The sequence below is a fragment of the Corvus brachyrhynchos genome, unplaced genomic scaffold, assembly GCF_000691975.1.
Source record: "Corvus brachyrhynchos isolate BGI_N302 unplaced genomic scaffold, ASM69197v1 scaffold191, whole genome shotgun sequence".
Classification (NCBI taxonomy): domain Eukaryota; kingdom Metazoa; phylum Chordata; class Aves; order Passeriformes; family Corvidae; genus Corvus; species Corvus brachyrhynchos.
Genome location: NW_008236487.1, coordinates 2,569,015 through 2,591,172, shown reverse-complemented (window position 1 = coordinate 2,591,172; position 22,158 = coordinate 2,569,015). Strand labels below are relative to the sequence as shown.

Here is a 22,158-nt window from a genome sequence, read left to right as displayed (position 1 = left end):
GTTGGCAAGCTGTGATCACAAATCCCTTTTGCAGCCTCTGACACCCTACCAGCGCTGGGTGAAATTTTAATTGGAGGCCAGGGAAATCTTTCACACAGACTGAGGCAATGGTCCTGCAGGGATCCCACCCCTCTGCAAAGACAGGGGACACAGAATTGAGCTAAAAGGTAAGGCCACATTCCCTCTTAATGAATTCCTCTGTAAACAGCAGGTAAGCCTAATATTTTTGAGGAAAAAAGATGAAAAATTCGGTCCATTTGCCACCACCTGAGAGCGAGAAAATCCTCCAATTGACACCCATTGCCTCATGCAGAAATTCTCCTAGTGCCCATCAGGCTCTCTCAGCTGTGGTACCACGGAACGATTAGGGTTGGAAAAGACTCTAAAGTCGCCGAGCCCAATCGGCCCCCGGCACCACCGCGTCTATCACCAACTCCTGTCCCCCAGGTGCCACATCCATACACCCGTGCCACATCCATACACCTGCCCAGTGCCCCATCCCTACACCCGTGCCACATCCATACACCTGTGCCACATCCATACACCCGTGCCACATCCATACACCTGCCCAGTGCCACATCCATACACCCGTGCCACATCCATACACCCGTGCCACATCCATACACCTGCCCAGCGCTTCCAGGGATGGCGATGCCACCACGGCAAAGCGCCAAGCCCGCGGCTGAGGCACTTGCTCTCAGGCAGCTCATTTGCAAACAAGCAGCTAAATCAGCATCAAGGCTTTCCGCAGCCTCATGCCGACGCGCATCTCGGCTCTGCCGCGTATTGCGAGGCGGAGAGGAGGGATGGGCGTGGGGCGAGGCGGGGCCGGGCCAGCTCCGCTCCTCATAGCGGCCTCGGGCAGCCCTGGGCCGGCTCCGGCCGACGGACGGACCGACAGACAGACACCGGCACCATGGCCATCCCCCTCGTGGAGCTCAGCAACAAGATGAAGATACCCGCCCTGGGGCTGGGCACTTGGCAGGTAGCGAGGCAGGGTGGGGATCCGGCGGGAGATGCCGAGGTGCCAAATAAGTAAAAAAAGGAAATATAATAGGAAAGGACCCCCCCTCAACAAGCGGGCTCCGTGCCCCGCGTGGGGCCGTGGGGTCGGTGTCCCGGCCGCTCGGAGCGCCCGATGGCGGCCGCTTGTGTAACCGGGCGGGCTGCCAGGAGCGGGGGGGCCTTGGGGCGACAGAGGCCAGGGGAAAAGGCAAAAAAAGGAAAAAAAAGAGACAAGAAGCGAAAGAAACCGCCCAAAAGGTCCGAGCGGCTGCGGCTCTTGGCCCCGGGATGGGGTCGCGGTCTGAGGGGGGGTCCTGGCCACGGACCCGCCCCCGCGGGGCAGATCTGGGGAAGGTGAAGCGGCAAAGCTCCTTGGGCAACACAGGGAGCAGACAGGGGAAATGACAGTGGATATTGCGGTGCTGGCAGAGCTGAAAGGCTTGGAGAAACAAACTCCGCTCTGTGCCCGTTCCATGCAAAAAATGCTGTTTGCTGGAAGCTCCGTTGGATTTCAGTTAAATGCAGGTGATGAGGAAAGTCCAGGAGCAGCTGGAAAGGGGGACTGTGTGGAGCTGTCACAGCACTGAGCCCTGCCAGGAGGACATGGAAGAGCTCATGGTTGGCTTCTGTTTGCTTTCAGGCTCCCCCGGGAAAGGTGGAGGAGGTGGTGAAATTTGCTATTGGTGCAGGCTACCGCCACTTCGACTGCGCCTATTTCTACCAGAATGAAAATGAAATAGGGAATGCAATCCAGCAGAAGATCAAGGAGGGAGTTGTGAAACGGGAAGACCTCTTCATTGTCACTAAGGTACAAGGGCGCCAGATTATTGGAGCATTTAGCTTTTCTTGCAGAGAAACCCTTGCTGTACCTGCAAAGTAACATAGGGACCTATTCCCTTCTCTGAAATTCACTTTGTGGTTTTCTTGTTGTGTCTTAAAAGTTCTATCCTGTATTTGCGATTTGGACTCGGCTTTATTAGGAACCACGGACAACTTAGGAAAGATAGCATGGCTATTACTCATCTAATAATTTCCTCACATCGATTAAGTCAATTATATTGAATGTTCAATTGGACACACACAAGAAAGATAAGGGGGGGAAAAAGAAAAGACAAGACAGTTGTCTGGATTCATCAGTGCTAAGCAAGACATTTGAAAACTCTGTCATGTACAAATGGTAATCCTGAAAGGGAACAGAAACCAAAGTATTTTCTGTTTTCCTCATTCCTTTATCTCATCCACTTGTCTCAGAAGTGCTCCTTACCAAAAAGAACAATTCAACTAATAAATTTATGACTTGGGGTTTTCACCACCAAAACCAGAAAACGTTGTGTATAACTAAGATTTTCCACATTAAGCTTTGTTTTTGTTAAAGAACATGGCTTAATTTAATATTACTTGTGAGTTCTTCTGTTTAAACATCTTGAATTATGATTTCAAAAATGAAATAAAATTGGCAACTGTGGACAGTTCAAAGGGACAGAAAGAAGGTAGCTGTGACTGCTCAATACTCAAAACTTAGGCTGAAAAAAATACTTGTAACACTTAACAGTTTTGCTGTGGCAGATATAAATGTAACACTCCGGCAAGTGTATCTGAAAATCTCTTTTCATAAGTGGGAATCCTGACTCCTTCATGACTGCTGGCTTTGTGGTAAGTTTGTCCCGCCTTAACAGTGAAATGTTACATCCTTATCTTCAGCATGGGGAGGGAGTTGGCCTGCCAGACCACCAAGTGAGAAATTTCTGTCCCCTGGTCTGCCCTGTGGGAGCTGTAAAGTGAGAGTTGGGCTTGGTCTCTTCCCACAGCTGTGGAACACATTCCACGAGAAGTCCCTGGTTAAGGTAGGATGCAAGAAGAGCCTTGCTGCACTGCACCTGGACTACCTCGACCTCTACCTGATGCACTTCCCAATGGGATTCAAGGTAGTCCTGCTCTCCACACCTTTCCTCCTTACCTGCCCAGGAACAAGGTGCACTCTCTCATCTTTGCATTCTCATCGTCATTACATGGCTGGGATGTGTGGCTCATTTGGCTCTTCCCTGAACCCCCATTATAATAGCAAGCGTTTGCTCACTTAGTAGTGGTGTGTTTTAGCACAGGGGTCTGGCTTTGCATGCCTGTTGGAATGAGAGAGCTGTAGGTGTGAGCCCCCCAGGGCTTCTGGTAACCAGCACAGGGTGGTGGTTACAGCACAGACATCTCGGGTTTTGGAGGGCTTGGCTTGGTCTGAAGTAACCAATGGTGAAAAATGAAGCATAGCACAGAAAGAATGTGCTTCTTCCCCCACTCCACATCCTTGTAAAATAAATAAAGAAGAATAAAAGGGCTGGAAGGTGTCTGTTCCCTTCTCTCCAGATTTGCCCAAGTTACATAATTATCACTAAATCCCCACATTCTTTGCATGTAGGGATTGATTTTGAAAAATACGGCCCTCACCCAAAAGAGAATACTAATGGACACTCATCATTTTTAGTTATGCAATATTGTTTAAACAACCTGCTAACTCGCTGCATGTAAATGCAGTCAAAAGTGCTGTGGGAAAAGTACACTGTGGGAAGTCCAACACTTAAAAAGTCTGTATTTTATCTGCCTTGAAATAACAGGCTGGTGAAGAGCTGCATCCCCTGGATGACAAGGGTCACAGTATTCCCAGTGACACAGATTTTCTGGACACATGGGAGGTAAGTAAATGTTTGCTCTTTAGAGCAGGTATCACCACTAAAGATGCAGCAGAGATCTGTGTGCAAAGTGAAATTGAGGGATGTGTTTGGGTGTGAAGGACAGCCACACAACATTGTATTTCAGCCAGATAGCTGTTTCTATCTCTTGTTTTGGGGAGCAAGAAGGGGATGTTTTTAGTAAAGCTAAAGAGGAGAAAGCTATCAGCACTGTAGGTGCTGTGGCTAAACCACTTGAATACACACAGTGGTAGAACCAACCCTTTAGATTAATCCAGGTGTGGCTGTTAACTTGCTGGGTGTTGCATACAGTTAGGAAATCCTATTTCTTGTGTTAACTGAGATACTTTCATGTAATCTAATCTAGCCTGAGTTCTTTGTCCATTTGTCACAAGCTTGAGAGAAATAAAATAATGTAGTTTGACAGTAATACCACCAACTCATTCCCACACCTTGGTTGTCCTTACTCACTAGGCCATGGAGGAGCTGGTGGATGCTGGCCTGGTGAAAGCCATTGGTGTCTCCAACTTTAACCATGAGCAGATTGAAAGAATCTTGAACAAGCCAGGACTGAAGCACAAGCCTGTAATGGTCCAGGTGAGAATTTTATTTCCATTCCTCAGCTAACCTTGCAGTCTAGAATCATAGAATGGTTAGGACTAGAAGGTAGAATTTAAGGATTATCTAGATCCAACTCCTTTCCATGAGGTTGCAACCTTCCGCTTAGAAGTATTCCTAAATATATTTAGAATTTGTGTGTGTATGTATATATATATTTAGAGTATGCCTAAGTTCATATAATATATAAATATAATATCTGTGTCCTATATAAATAATATATAACTTATATAATATATATTTATTATCTGAATTCCTATAATAGAGATTTAGAGTAGTCTTAAATATATTCAGCAAAATCCCCGCTGTGAGTTTCTGCACCAGCATGGGACTGTGCTGGGATACACTGGACTAACTCATTTTTCAACATAAAATAAACCACTCAACTTCATTATAGAAAGGAGGGTTGAAGTGTTCAATTCCATAACAGGCTCTCACCACGTACCTCATGAATGTAATCACAGGACAGCAGCAGCAGCAGCTTAGGGACCTTCTGATTTTCTTCCATAGGCAACTTCTTTGCACTCACCTGAGGGTGCTGAATGCCCATCTCTTCCAGATGGGGAATATCCAGGGAAATCCCCACACAAACTACTGTACACATCTTTCATGTCACCATGCCTGGTAGTAAAGATCTAGTTTAGAAATAGCTGGGTATGAGCACAGAGCCACGTGAAGCAGCACAGACACAGCCCTGGGGTCATGCCATGGCTTGTGGCAAGGTGAGCAGCACCCCCATGGAGCTCCTGCTGCTTTCAGTTCGAGGACATCTTACCCAAACATCTGTTTGCACCGTGATCTTGCTTCCTTAGGTTAGCTCAGATCATCTCCCCGGGCTTCTTCAGGAATCAGGGAGGCTCTTCGAGGCAAGGAGAGGTTGGGTACGTCAGAGCAGAAAATAAACTTCAGGCATCCTGAGCTGCCCCTGTGAAGATGCAATCCTGCCCAGAAGGCTCATTTCCCAGTTTCCACACAGATAACACGTTCACTCTTCTCATCTATTTTTTGCTTTCTGTGGGTAATATGTAGCAGAGAAAGCTCTATTCTCTGCTAGGCCCTAGGCCTCTAGGTACTGCTGTGACATTAATAACTTTTTTGTAAGACAGATTAGAACCATGATGCTGGAGGTCTTCACATTTTCCGTCACCCAAGAGGATTTAAAATGTAATGCTCTGCAGCCCAGCAAAGTCTGCCTCTTTACCAACTATCTTTCTGTGCTTGCAGGTGGAATGTCATCCATACCTGACCCAGGAAAAGCTGGTCAAGTACTGTAAATCCAAAGGGCTTGCTGTGACTGCATACAGTCCCCTGGGCTCTCCAAACCGCCCGTGGTAAGAGAGCATCTCAGCCTTTCTGTGCACAAAACAGTGCAGCTGCAGCTTGAGCTATGAAAATTATTATTATTATTAGAAAATTAAGTAAATAATACAGGTAAAATGACAAAAGTGCTGTTGTTTTTATGCAGATTATGTCACACAATGTTCCTGCAGGGAAACTATTACCTTTCTACCACTGATCTCTCTATTTCTTAACAGGGCTAAGCCAGGGGAACCCACGCTGCTGGATGATCCCAAGATTAAGGACATTGCAGTGAGACACCATAAAAGCCCTGCCCAGGTAAGTGGGATTGTCAGAGCAAACTATTCCTCCTCCTCAGATGTGTTACAGGCCAGTCCTAGCAGATGCTGCTTTCTCTAGAGATACAGTCTAATGGGGCTGAACTTGACTCTTCATTCTGCCCAAGTTCTTAACAGCATTCATAAAAATTATCAGCTATTTTCAAGGAGGTCTTGAATGCCAAGTTTTGGGGTGGACTGAGCAGCAATGGTACATGCTTACCTCAGGTGTTCACCTTCCTAAGTTTTTATTCCTTTCTCCAGCTAAGTTATTCTTCAGAGGAGTTCTGTAATTTGTAGACATACTTGATTGCCTCCCATCTGCTCGTGTTCACAAAGGATTATTGAAAGCTGCTTGATTATTTAAGATTTTTTTCTGTCTATTAGTCTGCAAGTCACACAAATGAGTTGTTGCCTGGGGTGTGCAGAATCTGTGCTCCAAACAAAGCCACATATTCACGTGCAATCAAAGCCAATCATATCTTGAGACAGGCAGAGCAGGACAAAAACATTGTATGCAACAGTTCTTTTTTTGGGAGGGGACGGCTTTTAAATTCTATAAATACGTTTTTCCTTTTATGGACTTCCAAAAGCTGAACCTTTGTGAGGTACTTACCTCTGAGCCCAAAATAATCTGTAGTATCATTATACCCATTGAGTCTGAGCACTCATATAATACAAGCCAGAGCATCACAGTTTTTCTCCCCCTCTACTACCCTAAACAAAAGCAAAACAAATCCTGGAAAGTCACAATGTAGAAACAACACAGGCCAGAAACAATTACGTTTTGCCAGTCTACTGGCAAACACATGAGCAAATCCTGGCATCTCAAACTCCTGTGTGCAAACTGGTATTCTTCCAAAGAGTAAATACGGTTGTAGAAAAATAAATCAGTTTGTAAAAAAAAAAAAGAAATAATCCACAAAATGTATTCTTTGAATAAATCTCTTGGGACCTCTGTGTTCATGCTCCTCCTTGTTCTTTCCTAGGTCCTGATCCGCTTTCTGATCCAAAGAGACATCATTGTCATTCCCAAGTCTGACAAACCACACCGTGTTGAGGAAAACATGAAGGTGAAGCCTCCTTTGGAGATGCTGCTACCTGGTTTTATGCAGGACAAGCACCCACACTCGTAGCCCCTCTGTGTTGCCAAGCAGCACCTAAGAGTCAGTGGAAGGGGGGTACAGAGAGTTGAAGACTGGGGCTCAGCACTACCAAACCATCTGGGGAAAAGCATTTTGTTCCTGCTAGGAGAGAAATTGTTTACACCAGGGTTGTCTGAGCTCTGTTGCTGTGGAAAGGGAGCCCCAGGTTTGGACTTGCCCTTGGGGATATGCTTAGCAAGTCCTTAGGGTGTAAAGGAACAAGCTGTAAACACCAGACCTGTTACTGTTTGTCTCACTTTGAGGCTGTGGTTCCCCTTGGCAGTGAAGTTTAGCTGGATGTTTGCTCATAAGGTGTGGCATCTTCTATAATACCTCTGGGTTGCTTTCAATCCATGGTGATAGGGTTTGGAGTTATTTCTTCTATGAACCCCTAGCAATAATTCTTAGACGATTAAATAGTGAGGCAACTATTTGCAGTTGATACCCAACAGTCCTCTCTTGTGACACAAAATTTACCTCTAGTTCCAGTATTTGTGACACATCCTGAGCACCCAAAGTATTTTGTCTGTGGATTACAACACAAAGTGCAATGGTGTTGGCATTCAGCCACCCTGAAATGCGAGACCTTGCTATGAACAGCACCTTGGAAAGAAAAGGACTCTGTTGATGACTTCAAGGGTTGTTATTTGCCTGAGAAATAAGAGGATTGCTTAACTACGCTTATTGTGTTCCTACCTCAAGTCATAAGTGCATGAAGCACACTTAATAGCTAACTACTCATGAACCTAACTAAAAAGAGCTTTTTTTTTCCTCTTGCCCTGCTAGGTGTTCGATTTTGAACTGTCTAAAAAGGAGATGGATGTCATCCTCACCTTTAACAGGAACTGGAGGGCAGTTCCAGTGCTCCCGTATGTTCCTTATTATCCTTACTATCCATTAGTCCTATTACTGACTGTATTTTCATCCCCCCATCTTGAAAATATACATGACCAAAACCAGGGAGAGCTCATACTTTAAAGCCTGGACCCCAGGTAATGAGGCATATCCTGGAACATCAGGAGGGAGATTCATTTGGAGCGTTCCCTTCAGCACATTGGTGTTCAGGGGCTTTCTCACAAGCCCGTGTCCAGTTTAATGACAGCTGCAGAACCTGAGTGCATTGGCAGTGGGGGAGGGAGACTGCAACAGGGAAATGCTGCTCAAGATACTTTCTGCAGTACTTGAATAACGAGGTCTTTCTCTTCTCAGAGCTGTCAATCACAAGGACTACCCATTCAAAGCGGAGTATTAAATGCAAGAGGTTTCTGCAAGACCTCCCTCCATTTAACTCCTCCCAGGCCAGAAGATGTACTCTGCAGCTTGATCTTCATTTCTTCTTCTGTGCTTGATAATCGTTATGAGCAGTTACTTTTCCTCCTTTTTTTTAAGGAGGAAACCACTAAGAATGCTGTAAGAATGCAGCAATAAGGGTGGGGTTTTTGTAAAGATACTTAGCAGAAATCTGGTTTTGATGAGTAGTAAAAAGACAATGTCTTTTCATTTCCTTTTTATCTGGTCTTCCTTAATTAGAGACATGTTTAACAAAAAACTACTTACATGGAGTTTTTTATATGTTCCTTCCAGTGTGATCAGTCATACTGGCTCATGAGTCACTGTCAAAGAATGCTCTAATTACATTGCCTTTTCTATATTTGTGATTTTTATAGAGTGTATTTCTAATGCTTTAATATCTTATATGAATAAAGTTTTATTAGCAACAGAAGTTGATCAGTGTCGTGCTTAAATTATTTTATAGAGTTAGGCATGGTTTTCTAAAGTCTGGGGGTTTACAAATTTTAACAGAGATAGAAATAAGTTTCTATAATTCCTGTACAAGGGCAGGACATACACATCACTGTGTGGCTTATGCTTCAAAACAGGATTGTGCTCTAGCTAGGACCTAAAGAACAAAGTTGTACCTGTTGCCTCACAGAGCCCTTCCTCTGAATACCTAGAAACTGAACTCCTGTGTGATTAGTGGTGAAAGCTGAAGACAGCATCACAGGCAGTGACAACTCACAGTCAAATCCAGCCAGCCAAACATACGGGCTGCCTCCAACATCCGACTGGGAGTCTCAAATATAAACTTAGATTTTTGCAACTCTGCTGCCAGCATCCAGAATATTACATTCAGACACGTGCTGGCTTTATCTAAGGAAAGCATGGAAGAACTCTTCTTTAAAAACACCAAAGCAAACACTGAGATAGCCTCACAGTTAATTGCTCTAAAATATTGTCAGATAGATTTTGCTAGGCCAAGCTGGTTTGTGGCATTTTGTATGTTGATAGGAGAAAGTCTGGCTAGAATGTGGAGTCAGCTGCAGGAAAGCCAACCATGATTTGGTATTGTCTGAAAAATCATCACTTCACAATGATGTTGAAACACCAAGAAATCTCGCAGTGCCGCTGAGTCAGCCACCGGGATTTGTCCTTGGTGAATTCTGCCAGGGGTGAGCAAACCACGGCCACTTTACAGTGTTTCCTAAAAACAAACCCTGTTGTGCACAGCACACTTCCACACTCTCAAAAAGGCAATAACCAAGAGCAGAAGAAACTTACCACCTTCAGCAAGGGCCAGTGTCACTTCAGCAACGCTTGTGGTGACCCGTGGTGACACAGCTGGGCCTTGCAGGGCAGGAGAACAGGCACGATCCCGAGCATCCCAGCTCTTTGCAGGTCAAATTAGGCAGCATCCAATTATTTCTCCCCCAGTAGTTCATAAAGCCAGGCTTGCTGCAGCCTTCCCATGGAGCTGGCAGCAGCCTGGGGGCCTCTTTTGGATGACCATGACCTGCTTAGAGTAGGGCATTGCATGCTGCACTGCTGTTAGAGCAAAAATGAAGGGGCACAGGAGGATGACAATCAGGAGGTGTCCCCGGGATCATCCAAGGCTGGAAGCACATTCCACTGGGGGAGACAGAAGAAATGCAGTGGCTCTCACTCAGAAAACTTGTTTCAAAGCAGGGAAGCCGACAGCTGCACCGCTAGGTCAGTGTCAGAACACCTTCTGTTGAGCACACCACCTTGCAGACGATGCTCAGCTCCCGTCCTGTACTGATCAGTGTGACAATTAAGATGATTTCCCTCCCCCCACCTTGGGAATATATTTGTTAAAGCTGCCAATTTTACGACCTGTCTGTCTCCTGAAGGATAGTACATCAGGAGAGAGGTCCTTAGGGGTTCTTTACCTTATCTCACAGGGACTTAGCACAACTCCTATTCCACTTACAACAACTGGTCCATTCCTACCCATTAACAAACAGGGGGCTGCTGATGGAAATATTCCATTTATTGTGGATGCAGTTTCAGGATACATTGTTTGAACAAATTGTTTTTATTGCAGCTATCAGATGTAATTGAAAGACTCAGAGGAGTGTTTACAAAACCCCCAAACAAAAAACATGACAACTCACAGACAATGTCAGGCACAGTTTCACCCCCTACAGATAATTTCGTGCATCTCTATATGTAAACAAGATGTTTCAGCCAAGCATGGGAGCTCAGCTTTGGGTTGAAATATAACATTACACTTCTTCAGGAAGAAGTCAGATGCTGTAAGACATGGAAGTGGTGAAAAGGGAGATCCTGGGGGTTCTAATGCACAACAAAACTGTTAACAACATGCTCAGGGGCTACTTGAGTTGCTCAGTTTATGCCACCCATACACTGTAGGATGTAAATGCTAAACTGTATGGCATGTAAATTCAAACCAAGCTGACGTCTTATAGCCATGTGTTTACTATATACAAATGAAAACATCTGTAAATAAGATATTCAGGAGAGAGAGGTAAAAAGAAGCATTACAAAGATAGAGGTTTACTTCATTTTCGGTGGACCTGGTGTACGGCACTGATGGATGGCAAGATTTAGTGTACAGTCATTTGAAACAAGCTCCAACTCTGTTTACATCTTTTTTTTTTTAATTATGGTAGTTTTATATAAATTAAACTACAACGTTTTATACAAGTGACCTATTTTTGACCCTCTATACCCTTACCTTTTCCTCTTTTAAAAACTATACTTTCTTTTTAATTACCCATTACTGGGCAACTGACATTTAAATTTTTTTTAATACTTATCTCACCATACCTGTAATGGCAATTATGAAATCTTACTATAGAAAAGTGTGTGATTTTGTCTTTATTTTTTTTTAAGCTGTGATATTGGCTAATTATGTATGTTTATTGCTAAATATAATACTCTAGCACATATTAAAGCATTCTACCATTAGTAGTGCCTTTAGGCTAAACTTTGTAAAGCTATGTGTGTATATATATTCTAGATTGCAATCATTACTAGTCACTAACAACAAAAAGAAATATCAGTACCGCTGTCAGCTAACATAATCATCCAAATTTAGGTATTAACTTAAACTAAAATGGAAAAATTGATACTTAAAAAAAGTATAAAACAAAACAAAACAAAAAAAAAAAATTAAAACACGTTATTGATGCAGTATTTCTCATGACATGGGCAACTTACAGAAAATATTACATTGTCAACTAAAGATATTTCTTCCATGCCTTAATCTAAAGTGCAGAAAGAAAACGACTTCTGTGTCACAAAAGTAACCATTGTTTTTATAGGTTTACTGCACACCTTTCCCAAGCAACTTTACTTTACACACGTTTTGGGCTGACCTCTAATGCCAGTTGAAATCACTGTTCAGATCCATAGTTAGTTATGACTATCAGTAGGAGGAGTCTATGTATTTCACAGCATGGGTTTCTTTAGGAATAAAGGCTCTTGTGCAAAGGCAGTACTATTCTGATGAATGCCTAGACTGATTATTAAATACAGTGCTAATATACATGGTTTTAACTGGGATAATGCAAAAAGACATTTTGGTAAATAAACATAAATATAAAAAGAACAATTTAGCACTTTTTCCTTTTTTTTTTTTTTTCCCCAAACCGATTGGTCCAGCGTCTTTAGTGGCCTTCTACGGTTCTTTCTCAAATTGTCTCAAACCTGCTGAGAAAGAGACAGATTAAATATGGCTTGAAACAACCCAAACACCTCTCTAGAACAGAAAAGGCACAGCTCTAGGCTAACACACAAGACGACAAGACACAAGCTGGGTGCTGCTCTGAGGTGGTCCCCAAGAGGACAAAAAGCAGGATTTCAGCCTCTGAGGAGAGGCTCAGCAGTGCCCAAACCCCTCTGCTGGGGCTGCTCCTGTGGGTGGAGAACCCCTTCCACGGCAGCACAGCTGCACTAACACTGAGTGAGCCCAAAAACCCCTCTCCTGACACTTCGGTTTTAAAAAAGGAGAAGAGGAGCAAAACAATTCTGTTTTACATGACTCTAAACCAACAAGCAAAGTTCACAGGCTTACCATACCTCTGGCTTTACACAAAAACACTAAAAAAGGGTGTGCACTTTTACACATATTAAAGTGTAGAAAACCAAGAGTTTTCCTATGTTTGACCCTTTCACTCTTAGCAAAGAGTCGAGGGATGTTGCAAAGCATCCTTAAAGCTATTAAATTCGTCAGTGAACTTCCGTTCTTCCCCACTGGTCCTTAGCCCCATAATTAGTTTAATTGGCTTTATTTGGAGTGCTTTAGGTTAAAATAAAAATAAAAAGCTAGGAGACCTATTTTGTTGATTTCTTTCTGCAAAACTAGGTTGTGTTTCACCAACCAGTGGTTTCAAAATGACAATAGTACAACTGTTTTTGCCTTGAAAAGACACCAATGCACAGCTCCAGCAAAAGCAGTTTCTCAACCATTCATGTTTCAATGATATTGCAAGGGAGCTTTTGAAAGGCAAAAGGGGTTTTTGGCATCAGTGTGAACAGCTGCAGAATTTTAAAACAGGTACACCTGTGCAAAAAAGGGGCAAAGTTTCTGTATTACCATGTGTATTACAACATGTGCATTGTATGGTTATATGTATATTATTAAATATTGTACCTATGATTTTATTAAATACACATATAATAATGTATGTTAGCATTGTATGTATAATATGATTATATTACATACATGTATAATGTGTATTAAACTATAGGAAGTGGTGCAATGTATGCATTATGGCATTACTTACCATTAGTCTCTGATTTTTTCCCCATAGCCGATACCTGTTTGAAAAAAGCAAAAAGCCATTATTAAAATTCAGTATTGGAGAACATTGCTATTTATAACAGGGAAAAAAAATTAACTCCATGCAAAGGACAGATGTCCACACATCACACAACTCTGCCAAACAGGAATATAAAAGTGATACACTGCTTTCTGCACCTCATTGTACTTTCTTTTATAGATAAAAAGGTGGGTTAGTAACAGAATATTATCCTCTAAACACTGCCCACAAGTGTTATTACCTTAGAAGAAGCAGCTGGCTTCTCCACTGACTGCTTCTCCCAGAGATTACGTTTGCCAGATACATCTCCTGGTCTTAAATCCTGTATTTTTAATGTCAGAGAACAGAAACCAACATTAGTTCAGGTTTATTTTCACTCATGAAAGAAAAAGTTAGAATGCAACTTCCTCATGAGAGAAGGGGAGGAACATCCACCAGAGGTAAATACTATATTGTCTATCAGTTATAAAGAATTATATTTCACAAAATGACTCCACACATATCCATGTTCTAAGACAAAAACCAATCCTGTTGCATATATTTTGTATGGCACAGACTGGTCTTAACCCAGTATGTCCAACCAAGGCACTGCAGCAAAGAGTTACTGCACCATCAGATTTTTACAAAAAAACCAAATCCAATCTTTGCAGAAAAAACCCCCACATTTCTTCAGGGACAGTATTCATAAGTAGCTTGTCTTGGTTATTTTAGATCAAAATAAAAATATTTTATTAAAAAATTGCGAAAAAAGTAGAGCAGGGCTTTTAATACAACAGAAAAGCAGATCCTATTCTGCATTCTTAAATACAGATTTCAGCATTTATCACTGTAGTCCTTCATATCCATTTTAATTTCCACTGCATCCTTTGCAACCTTAGGATGTGCCAATCATTAGCCTGAGAGGAAAAAGAAATAGATGAGGTAAAGTCATTAAAGAATAGTAGTATCCTCTGAAAATGAGGGTATTATGGAGCCTTTAATCAAAACTCCATAAAAATGCTAATTACCTTCTTGGGCAGAAGGAGGGCTACGTCTGAAAATGACATCTGTTAGGTAGATGGATTGATATCTACCTCTGGGCATGGCAAACAAGAGACTCAAACAAGCTTGGACACAAGTACTCTCCTTTTCAGGAAGTATTCAAGTCCTGCATGGCTTCCAGAATTTTGCACTTGCCATCCATAGGGAGTTTTCTGCACATGAGCATTTCTACCTGTAAAATGCTCAGTGATGTTCGGAAATGAGATTTCTGCAAGGGGTATTTGTACCCAACAGAGATCCTCTAGAACTGATCACAATTTGCAGCCACAGAGGGCTGCTGATGATTAAAACTTGAAGCCAATTCTGCACTTTAAGGAAGGAGTTCAGTAGTAACAGAGGAAGGATGAAAACAACCAGCTTGCAGTTGACCTTATCACAAAGCCACTTGCAGTGGACATTATCACAAAACCATTTCCATAGTCCTGAAATAACTTGGGATCTGTGATTTAGGTTCACCATAAACTGAAATCTTTGTTCTACCTTGAATTCGAAATTGCTCCAAAACCCACAAGAGTCTTGATGGTCACAAAAACTTTGAACATTTCTTTATTTTGGCAGAATGTGATGGGGGTAAGAAGTTATTTGCTAAATAAGAAATTCTAGGCTTCCCTTCAATTTATCCTGACTTGAAAAAGTAAAAACCACACATTATAGATGTATATAAACCTTTATAGTCAATTATAAACAGGTTTACCTGACCAACTTAGCAAACAGACCCCCAAAGAAGAAGAATAGGAGGAGGGCGCGTTCCTTCAAGCAGAGACATTGAAAGAAGAAAGAACAATCTATTGAGAAAGAGGGAAATTAAGACATGGATAGAAATAGCTGGCTGAGGGAAAAACAAGAGATTAGTTTTGCATTATCCAAAAGATGCAACTTAAAAGAAAGAGAGAAAAATCTGGAGGCAGATTCTATAGTGGACAATGCTGCAAATTTCAAACTCCTCTTTAGGACAAATAGGAGTGTGAATTGAGAAAGTGTTTTTCAGGCTGCACTTCTATAAAGGGCGGGTGGACTGGCAGAAAAACACTGCACAAGGATATGGGAAGAAACCAGTTCTTTAACAAAATCCTAAAGTTGAATCATTAACATCCATCCAATATGGACATTTATATTCCAGTTCCTTATCCTTCCCCATCCCACAGTTACCTTTTCATGCTCCTTCCCACACCCACAGCGCTGCTTATTACCTCAATAGCATTTTCTGCTCTGATTCTTGCTGCAGTAATGGGCAGGCTAAAGGGCCTTCGTTAGAAATTACATTTAGGCTCATAAAGAATTAAACTATTTCAGTTGTGTTTTAAAACACACTTGGAAGATTTTTACAGGGCAGGGGCCAAGCCACAAGTGCGTGTAAGTGTGCACCCCGGGGTCTGTGGCTGGTAATTTCTAAATTAATGGTAAGGCTTTCACAGGTGGGAAATTAATGTCCTTCTCTACCAGAGAAGTGCTTCTCTAAGGTGAGAACTGCCCTGTTTCCTCTCCCTGTTTCCTGACTGCCAAGGAGTCAGCAGCCAGAGGGCCTCTGTGAGCTTCCAAGAGGACACAAAGCAGAGCTCCTCCAAAGGTCACCAGCTGCTGGAGGAAACACCCTCTGCCCGAGGAGAGAAGCCACCTACTGAAGAGATGGTTGTTCCCAGTTTACTTACAGAAGGTTTTGGAGCAGGTGATTTGTTGCTCTCTGGGGTCTTGGTCAACCACTCGTTGATACGACTGGAGACACCAACCTTCAGTCCAGCAGTTTCCTGCAAAATGATAAAATCCAAACAGAAGACTTTCAGAATGGCTTTTGCTCTGTTTTTCATGGTTTAGATTTAAAAGCAAAGCCAAGCCTAATAGAGAGGTCCTCATTGAGCCTATGGCTCGCTCAGACACCCTGTGTGCTCTGAAGGTATTGTCCCTCTGAATTACACAGTGCTGCTGCCCTCTACTTTTCAAAAATGATACACATGGACTGACAAAAACATCTCCACTTTACTGCTACCCCAGAAATAACAGACATAAACATGTGGTTTCTACCACAAGCCCAAACTCCAAAAATCTTTAGCTTAATAGAAGAGATAACAGTCCAAATCTACCTTTTTTTTCTCTTGTGAAATTAATTTTTTTCAAAAAAAGCACACAACAGAGAAGCAGCCTAAACTTTAAAATGTTAAACCTTTAAAAGGTTAGAACAAATTACTAAAATTTAATGACTATCTGTAATAACCCACTTCAACCCATGACCCATCTTTTTGCCTATGATAAATGCTCATCAACTCGCTTCAATTTGTAGAAAGGAAATGCTGCCAAGGATTTACATAGAAAAGAGGAAGGAAGGTCGGTCTCACAAATATTTCTATGCATTATCTAGAAAATATCATCACTATCTTGCCTATTCAATTCTCCTCTGCTCCCCAAAAGAATTTTGCTCTACTCAAAGAATTTCTTTGTACTCCACTTGAACCACCCAGATGTATTTGTCTAAGATATCTGGTGTGGCTCTGGAATGTCTCATAACTGAGCTCAGTAGGTCACTAAATTCTTCCATTATGCTCAATATTGGAGCCACACCATCTTGTGGGTTTCTGAGGACTTCAGGATCCTTTGGGATATTCTTCACCAGTGATGTCAACAGGAGCAGCCAAGGCTTACTTACAGGAACACGGATGGCAAGGTCAGGCCCAGAGCATAATTCTTTATAATCACTATGTTAAATTGAACACATACCTTATTTGGTGTTCCTGTCCCAGAGGGTGATGAAAAAACATTCCCTTTCTCCCACATGCTCTTGATATTACGGACACCCTCAGCTGGAACGTGAAGGTCAGAAGCTTTAGCTGGTCTTGAAGCCTTTGTGCCCTGGAGAAAAATTGGGGCCAGTTGGTGTTTGGCACTAAGAGCTGGATTTGCAGGCTGGTTTGACTCTGGGGAATGCAGCATCTCTATGTGGTTCTAGCACTGATCATGCAAGGATGAGAAGGAGTACCCAGCTCAAGAAGTGCCACTGAGGCTCTCTGCCCTTTTGGATTTGCAGTTTCACCAGCTGTGAAAACAGCACTCGCTTGTTTTTGTGTTTATTACGTTTCTAAAATCCATGGCAAACCATAGCTCTGCACACAACTGCTCCAAGGCTTCCCAATCTTAGTTACTACCTGGATCCTGGAAGCCTGGTTCTTTTAGGGACCGAGCTAGGGAAATCCTTTTGCAGAGGCAGGGGGAAAGGCTGCTCTGTCATTTGGCTGCTCCATCTGTCCCAGACAACTGAACCTCACCAACACAGGATTCCAAGGGTAAATCTCAGCAATTACAATCTGTTTGAAACAAGGTGTTCTTTCAAAGAGTGGAGAATTGGGTGGGAGTTGTTGGAAATGTGTCTTTTGCATGGTTACTACAAACACCACACCAAATTCTTCCTCATTCTTCTTTTCAAAGTTCTTGCACATTTTACATGTCATAGATCTGATGAGAATAAGAACCTGTATGAGTTGATGCTTTGCCTCTCTAGTTGCAAAGCAAGTCAGATTTGGCAAGTTGTGGACAAATCAAAAACCCAGCAAAGGAAATATTTCAAGTCAGAGGGCAGCTGGATACAGTGGTATCAAAATCCTATTTTACCATGAACTATGAAAAGAAAAATCTCTCAGTTCTGGCCCTTAGGCACATTATTAACCATTAGTTGCCAAAATCATCTGGAGTCAAATTCTGCATTTTAATGTGATTTTGTTTGCCCTTTGTCACTGCTTAACTCCCTAGTTCTCTGCAGAGCATGTCTTTGCCAAGGAATTTCACTGTGAGGTGGCAGCCAGCAGCACAGAGCCAGTTCCTTGCTCTCCTAATAAGCTGCTAAGTCAGCTCTGCTCAGGATGACTATCAGCTCCATGCTGACAGCTCTGTCATCAGCCAAGCAGGGGATGCGACTGTCACTCAAGATGCTGACTGAATCCCCAAAGCTACTGCAAACCAGAGTAAGTTGCAGCATGAAAGGGAAGATGCAAATCTGAGGGTTTGTTTAGCTATATCTCTAGATGTTGGTTACAGATGGGCCTCAAGCATTTTGTTCTTGAAGTCCCCTTAAAGAAGAGATCGTGATCAAAAAATCCCTGCAATTCTTGAACAGCAAAACAAAGGCTGATTAAAGGCTCAAAAGCCATTAGTAACCAGATCCATTTAGAGGAATTAACTTACCTCAATTGCACTAGTGTATTGCTCAAGTCTACTGTCAATCTTTGAGACAACTGCTGTTGTCTGGGTGGGCTTCATTCCGCTATAGGAGTTAGAAAAAAAAATAATCAAGAATTATTATTCCCTCCAATTAAACACTGCTGTTTGAACTGAACTTGCTGTTTCTTTCCTTTACCTCTTTTGAGCAGATTTGTTCAAAAATTCTGTTCGCTCCTCTATCTAGAAAAGAGAGGAACAAAAGCTTTAAGTTTAAAGTTAATAAAGAGGCAGCCTGTGCAAGGCCAGCCTAAAATGTCATTTTAAATGTCAAAAAAGTCAATCTGAAAGAGATACATTCCACCAGAAATTTCACACACACAAAGGTTTTATAGATAGGAGCCTATTATGCTACAGAATCATAAAAGTGGATGTATTTTCTGCATGAATGTTTGCATCCTACACATTTCTCCAGTGCCTCATATGTAACAAGAGAATAAATGGACAACACAGAAAAAAGAAAAGGGAAGAAGTCTCTCTCATGTAAGGGACTGATATGCACAAAAACCTATGTCATCCTCATATCTCTCACACAAGAGCAAGTATGTATCTCTTGAGACAGACAGCAAATTTAATAAAGATTTTCTGAGCTGAGACATCAGACTAGGCCAGGTTTGGAGCTCAGCCACACAGCCTCCCTTATGCATGCTTTTGGAGGCCACTAACAATTTAAATGTGAGCTCCAAAAAACCCATCAGAGTAAACCCTGCTCATCATGTTCAGGCAGCAGGGTCACTGCTGAATCAGTATCTACCAGCTGTTATTATACAAACTGGTATCTTACATTTTATCATTATCTTCTACTCTGTAAAATAGGAAAATATTGTGATGTTTCCAAGGAAGACTCACGAAGGTCTCATATGACTTCTGTCAAATCTCTCAATACTTTGAAAACAAAAAACTCCATCCCTGAATGAAGTTTTAAAACATTTCACATTGTGGGGTGGGGAGTATGTGCATCTATTGGTATTCTGGGTCAAGAAATATTTTCATCAAACTTCCTCAAGTCTCATCCACATTGCATTGCTCCACTTCTCATCCCGGGCTCTACAGTTTCACTTAAAAGTAAAATATATGCAAGCAGCTCCAGGGGATTGAAATGATTAATAAGCAGCCTGGCTGGATTCCTGGGGATTCCCCAGTCTCCATAGGGGCTCTCCATTTCCAATTTACTTTAACCGTGACGGCTCTGGCATTCGTGCCTTTAAAACAAGGCTGTGACAGCCGTTCCTCTAAATGGTTCTCCTCAGTGCCTTTAGCATCCAAGGCTTTCCCAGAACACTAAGTCCCACAGCAATCCCATCAAAGGGCATGCATGGTTTATTTCTCAAGCCCTTGCAAGCAGAAACTCAGGCAGTTCCCTTGAGTGCAGGATTTGCCAAAGGAGCTCACTGGAGGACCTCCAGCTACCACCCATCCAGCTCAAAGGCAGGCCTGCAGCTCTAAAACGTAGGTACAATTTACAGAGTCATTTCCATTAACACTTCTAGTTACGAAAACGCGAGCTTTTTAAAAGCAGTCCTGAGTGCAAAGATGGGCTTTGCCAGGACAAATCCCCTGTTTCACTGGAGTGATATCACAAGGTGGCAGCAAAAGACCGGCAGGAGCCCTGCACACCCGCAGAACAGGTTACAGCCGTTCCACTCAGAAGGGATACGGTCGGCAATGCCACAAAACCAGCAAGTAAATGATTCAAAAGTGACCAAACAGACCGAGGATGGTAACTTAAAACACATCGCCTCTCGTCTGCTATAGTACAGTAGAAGTTTCCCCCAATGCTGATTTCTGGGTCATAACCAGCAATGCATCAAAATGATGAGTTAATTCCAGCAAGAGCCTCCAGTTTCTCCCCAGTCTGTCCCCAACTGCATCAGTGAAACCCTGGTGGGCAGCAAGGACAAGTAGTATGGACTATCTCAAAGAACCAGGACTCAAGGTAACCACCTAATAACTCATTTACAGGATCTTCACTGTCTTTTACGTGCAGGTATGAGAGATGTTTCTGCACAGCAGGAAAACCAGGCTTGAGCAGGCACTGGGGGAAAAGGGGAACAGGTGGGAGGGAAGAGGAACTAATTTTATTATAGTGGCTGTAGTAAAAAGACAGAAGTGGGGTCATTCTTTACCCACTGGAAACAGCAGTTCTCAGGGCACCAGCTGTGGGATCAGGAAGAAGTCAGGGATTGTTCAGAAGAGGAGAATGAAAAAGCAAAACAGAAAATAGAAAAGCAGAGTTAGGAAGAAACCCTCAGAGCTGAGCAAGGCCCTCTGGCTGGGGAAGCAGGTGCCTTGTGTGGAGGGATGAAACATTTTCTGCACATTTATATGAGAATTTGTTCTAGAGTATTTTCCTCAAAACATAGCAGAAGCAGACATTGAATACACCTAGAGGAAACAAAGCTGTACACACGTGTATTCAGCATATAAGTCAAACACATTTAGACTGCACAGCAACATCTAAAGGCCATTTACCCACTGCACATCACACAAACTCCATGCAAAGAATTTCAAACGTTTGGCACATACAGTAAACAGTATGACAAAATAGATCTGTAAAAGAAACAGGCAAAGCAAGCTGGTTAGCATAAAATGCAATATTTTCTCAGTTTCAGAGCAGGAAATAAGAATAATCTTTTTACTGCATTCATCTTAACAGGATCTTGTTAAATAGCTTGGACTATGTTTTGTCACCATGGAATACTTTCAGAACACACACGTACTCAAAGTCAGCCTGCCAGCCCCTCATTAAATTATGACCAGAAAGAATAGTTAACACACAATATGAGACCTTGATCTGGGAAACAAAAACCATTGGATATTTCCAGTAAAACTGGTCTCATAGAAAGGTATTACATGATTCTTAGGAGTTTTAAGCTGTGTATTGGATATTATGCGACAGAAACTTGTAAATGGATCTATAGAAAACTCTTCTCAAAAAATGTGTCAAGGAGGAAGGGGAATAAAAATGCACATGGGAAACCCTGTGCTCTAATTTTGCCTCATATCCAAGAGTAGAAGAACCTAGTGGAAATCCACTGGAGATGTAGTCCCTGGGAGAGGCTTCTCCTCATCCTCCCTGAGTGGCCAACACAGTCTCTTGCTTCATTAAGCACAGTTATGCTTTTTCCTGCTGTCAGCAGCACCTGAGCAGAGGGTGCCAGTTTAGCTCAGTTTACCTACCAGACTCAAGTGCTGCCATCAGCATCAAAGATGGGGAAAAACAAACGTTGCATAACCTGTTCTTACCATTCTGTTTTCCCTCTGCTGCAAGAATAACTCATCTAGGAGTTTAATTAATGTGGAGTCTAATTCTTTCCAGTCACTGCCCCAGCTGTCAGGTATTGAGAGCAATAATGAGATAGGACAAGACAGGTCTTTAAAGAAAAAAAAAGCCTCTGAAAAGTCCAATCTTCTGTCTCAGCTGTCAGCAATGCCTTCAGAGAGTGCTGGCTGCCACATCAGCTCGTTTCCCAGGAGACATTTTCTCCCAGGACAGGGATATCCCAACTTCCTGCCATTGCTCCCTCCCCTCAACACCTAACTGCTTTTGCATTTCTCTAGTGGTGGAGTTCATCCCCAAGAGGAGACTTAGTGCTGAATATGCTGTTCTCTCCTGATTAACCCAGAGAATAGAATACGAGGACTCAGCAACCCTCCTTCGCAAAGGAAACACGAGGAACGAGCTCGTGTAAAAAGCAAAATGAACAAAGATTTTTCAGGAAATTTCATTCTTTGAATGCGTCATATTTTGCATGAACTAAAGTAG

General features: G+C 42.5%; 2 protein-coding genes across 3 annotated transcripts in view; one reads left to right on the top strand and one right to left on the bottom strand.

The window, feature by feature from the left end:
* Window positions 1–805: 805 nt before the first annotated feature.
* LOC103624707 (aldose reductase) lies at window positions 806–8,788 on the top strand. 2 transcript variants are annotated; one of them, XM_008644009.2, is made up of 10 exons: window positions 806–985; window positions 1,646–1,813; window positions 2,814–2,930; window positions 3,612–3,689; window positions 4,161–4,283; window positions 5,529–5,635; window positions 5,840–5,921; window positions 6,910–6,993; window positions 7,852–7,934; window positions 8,275–8,788. In XM_008644009.2, the coding sequence occupies exons 1-10, from the start codon at window positions 917–919 to the stop codon at window positions 8,315–8,317; spliced, it is 954 nt and encodes a 317-aa protein (XP_008642231.1). In that variant the 5' UTR covers window positions 806–916; the 3' UTR covers window positions 8,318–8,788. The 2 variants fall into 2 exon arrangements, with proteins under 2 accessions (XP_008642231.1, XP_017581759.1); XM_017726270.1 differs by lacking the exon at window positions 2,814–2,930 and having other exon boundaries at window positions 828–985.
* Window positions 8,789–10,336: 1,548 nt separating this feature from the next.
* CALD1 (caldesmon 1) overlaps window positions 10,337–22,158 on the bottom strand; it is a 178,402-nt gene continuing 166,580 nt past the window's right edge. Inside the window, 7 exon segments of the mRNA XM_017726269.1 lie at window positions 10,337–12,036; window positions 13,116–13,149; window positions 13,393–13,473; window positions 15,842–15,937; window positions 16,902–17,033; window positions 18,360–18,438; window positions 18,532–18,575. Of these exon segments, the coding sequence (XP_017581758.1) occupies window positions 12,008–12,036; window positions 13,116–13,149; window positions 13,393–13,473; window positions 15,842–15,937; window positions 16,902–17,033; window positions 18,360–18,438; window positions 18,532–18,575 (495 nt within the window). The 3' untranslated portion in view covers window positions 10,337–12,007.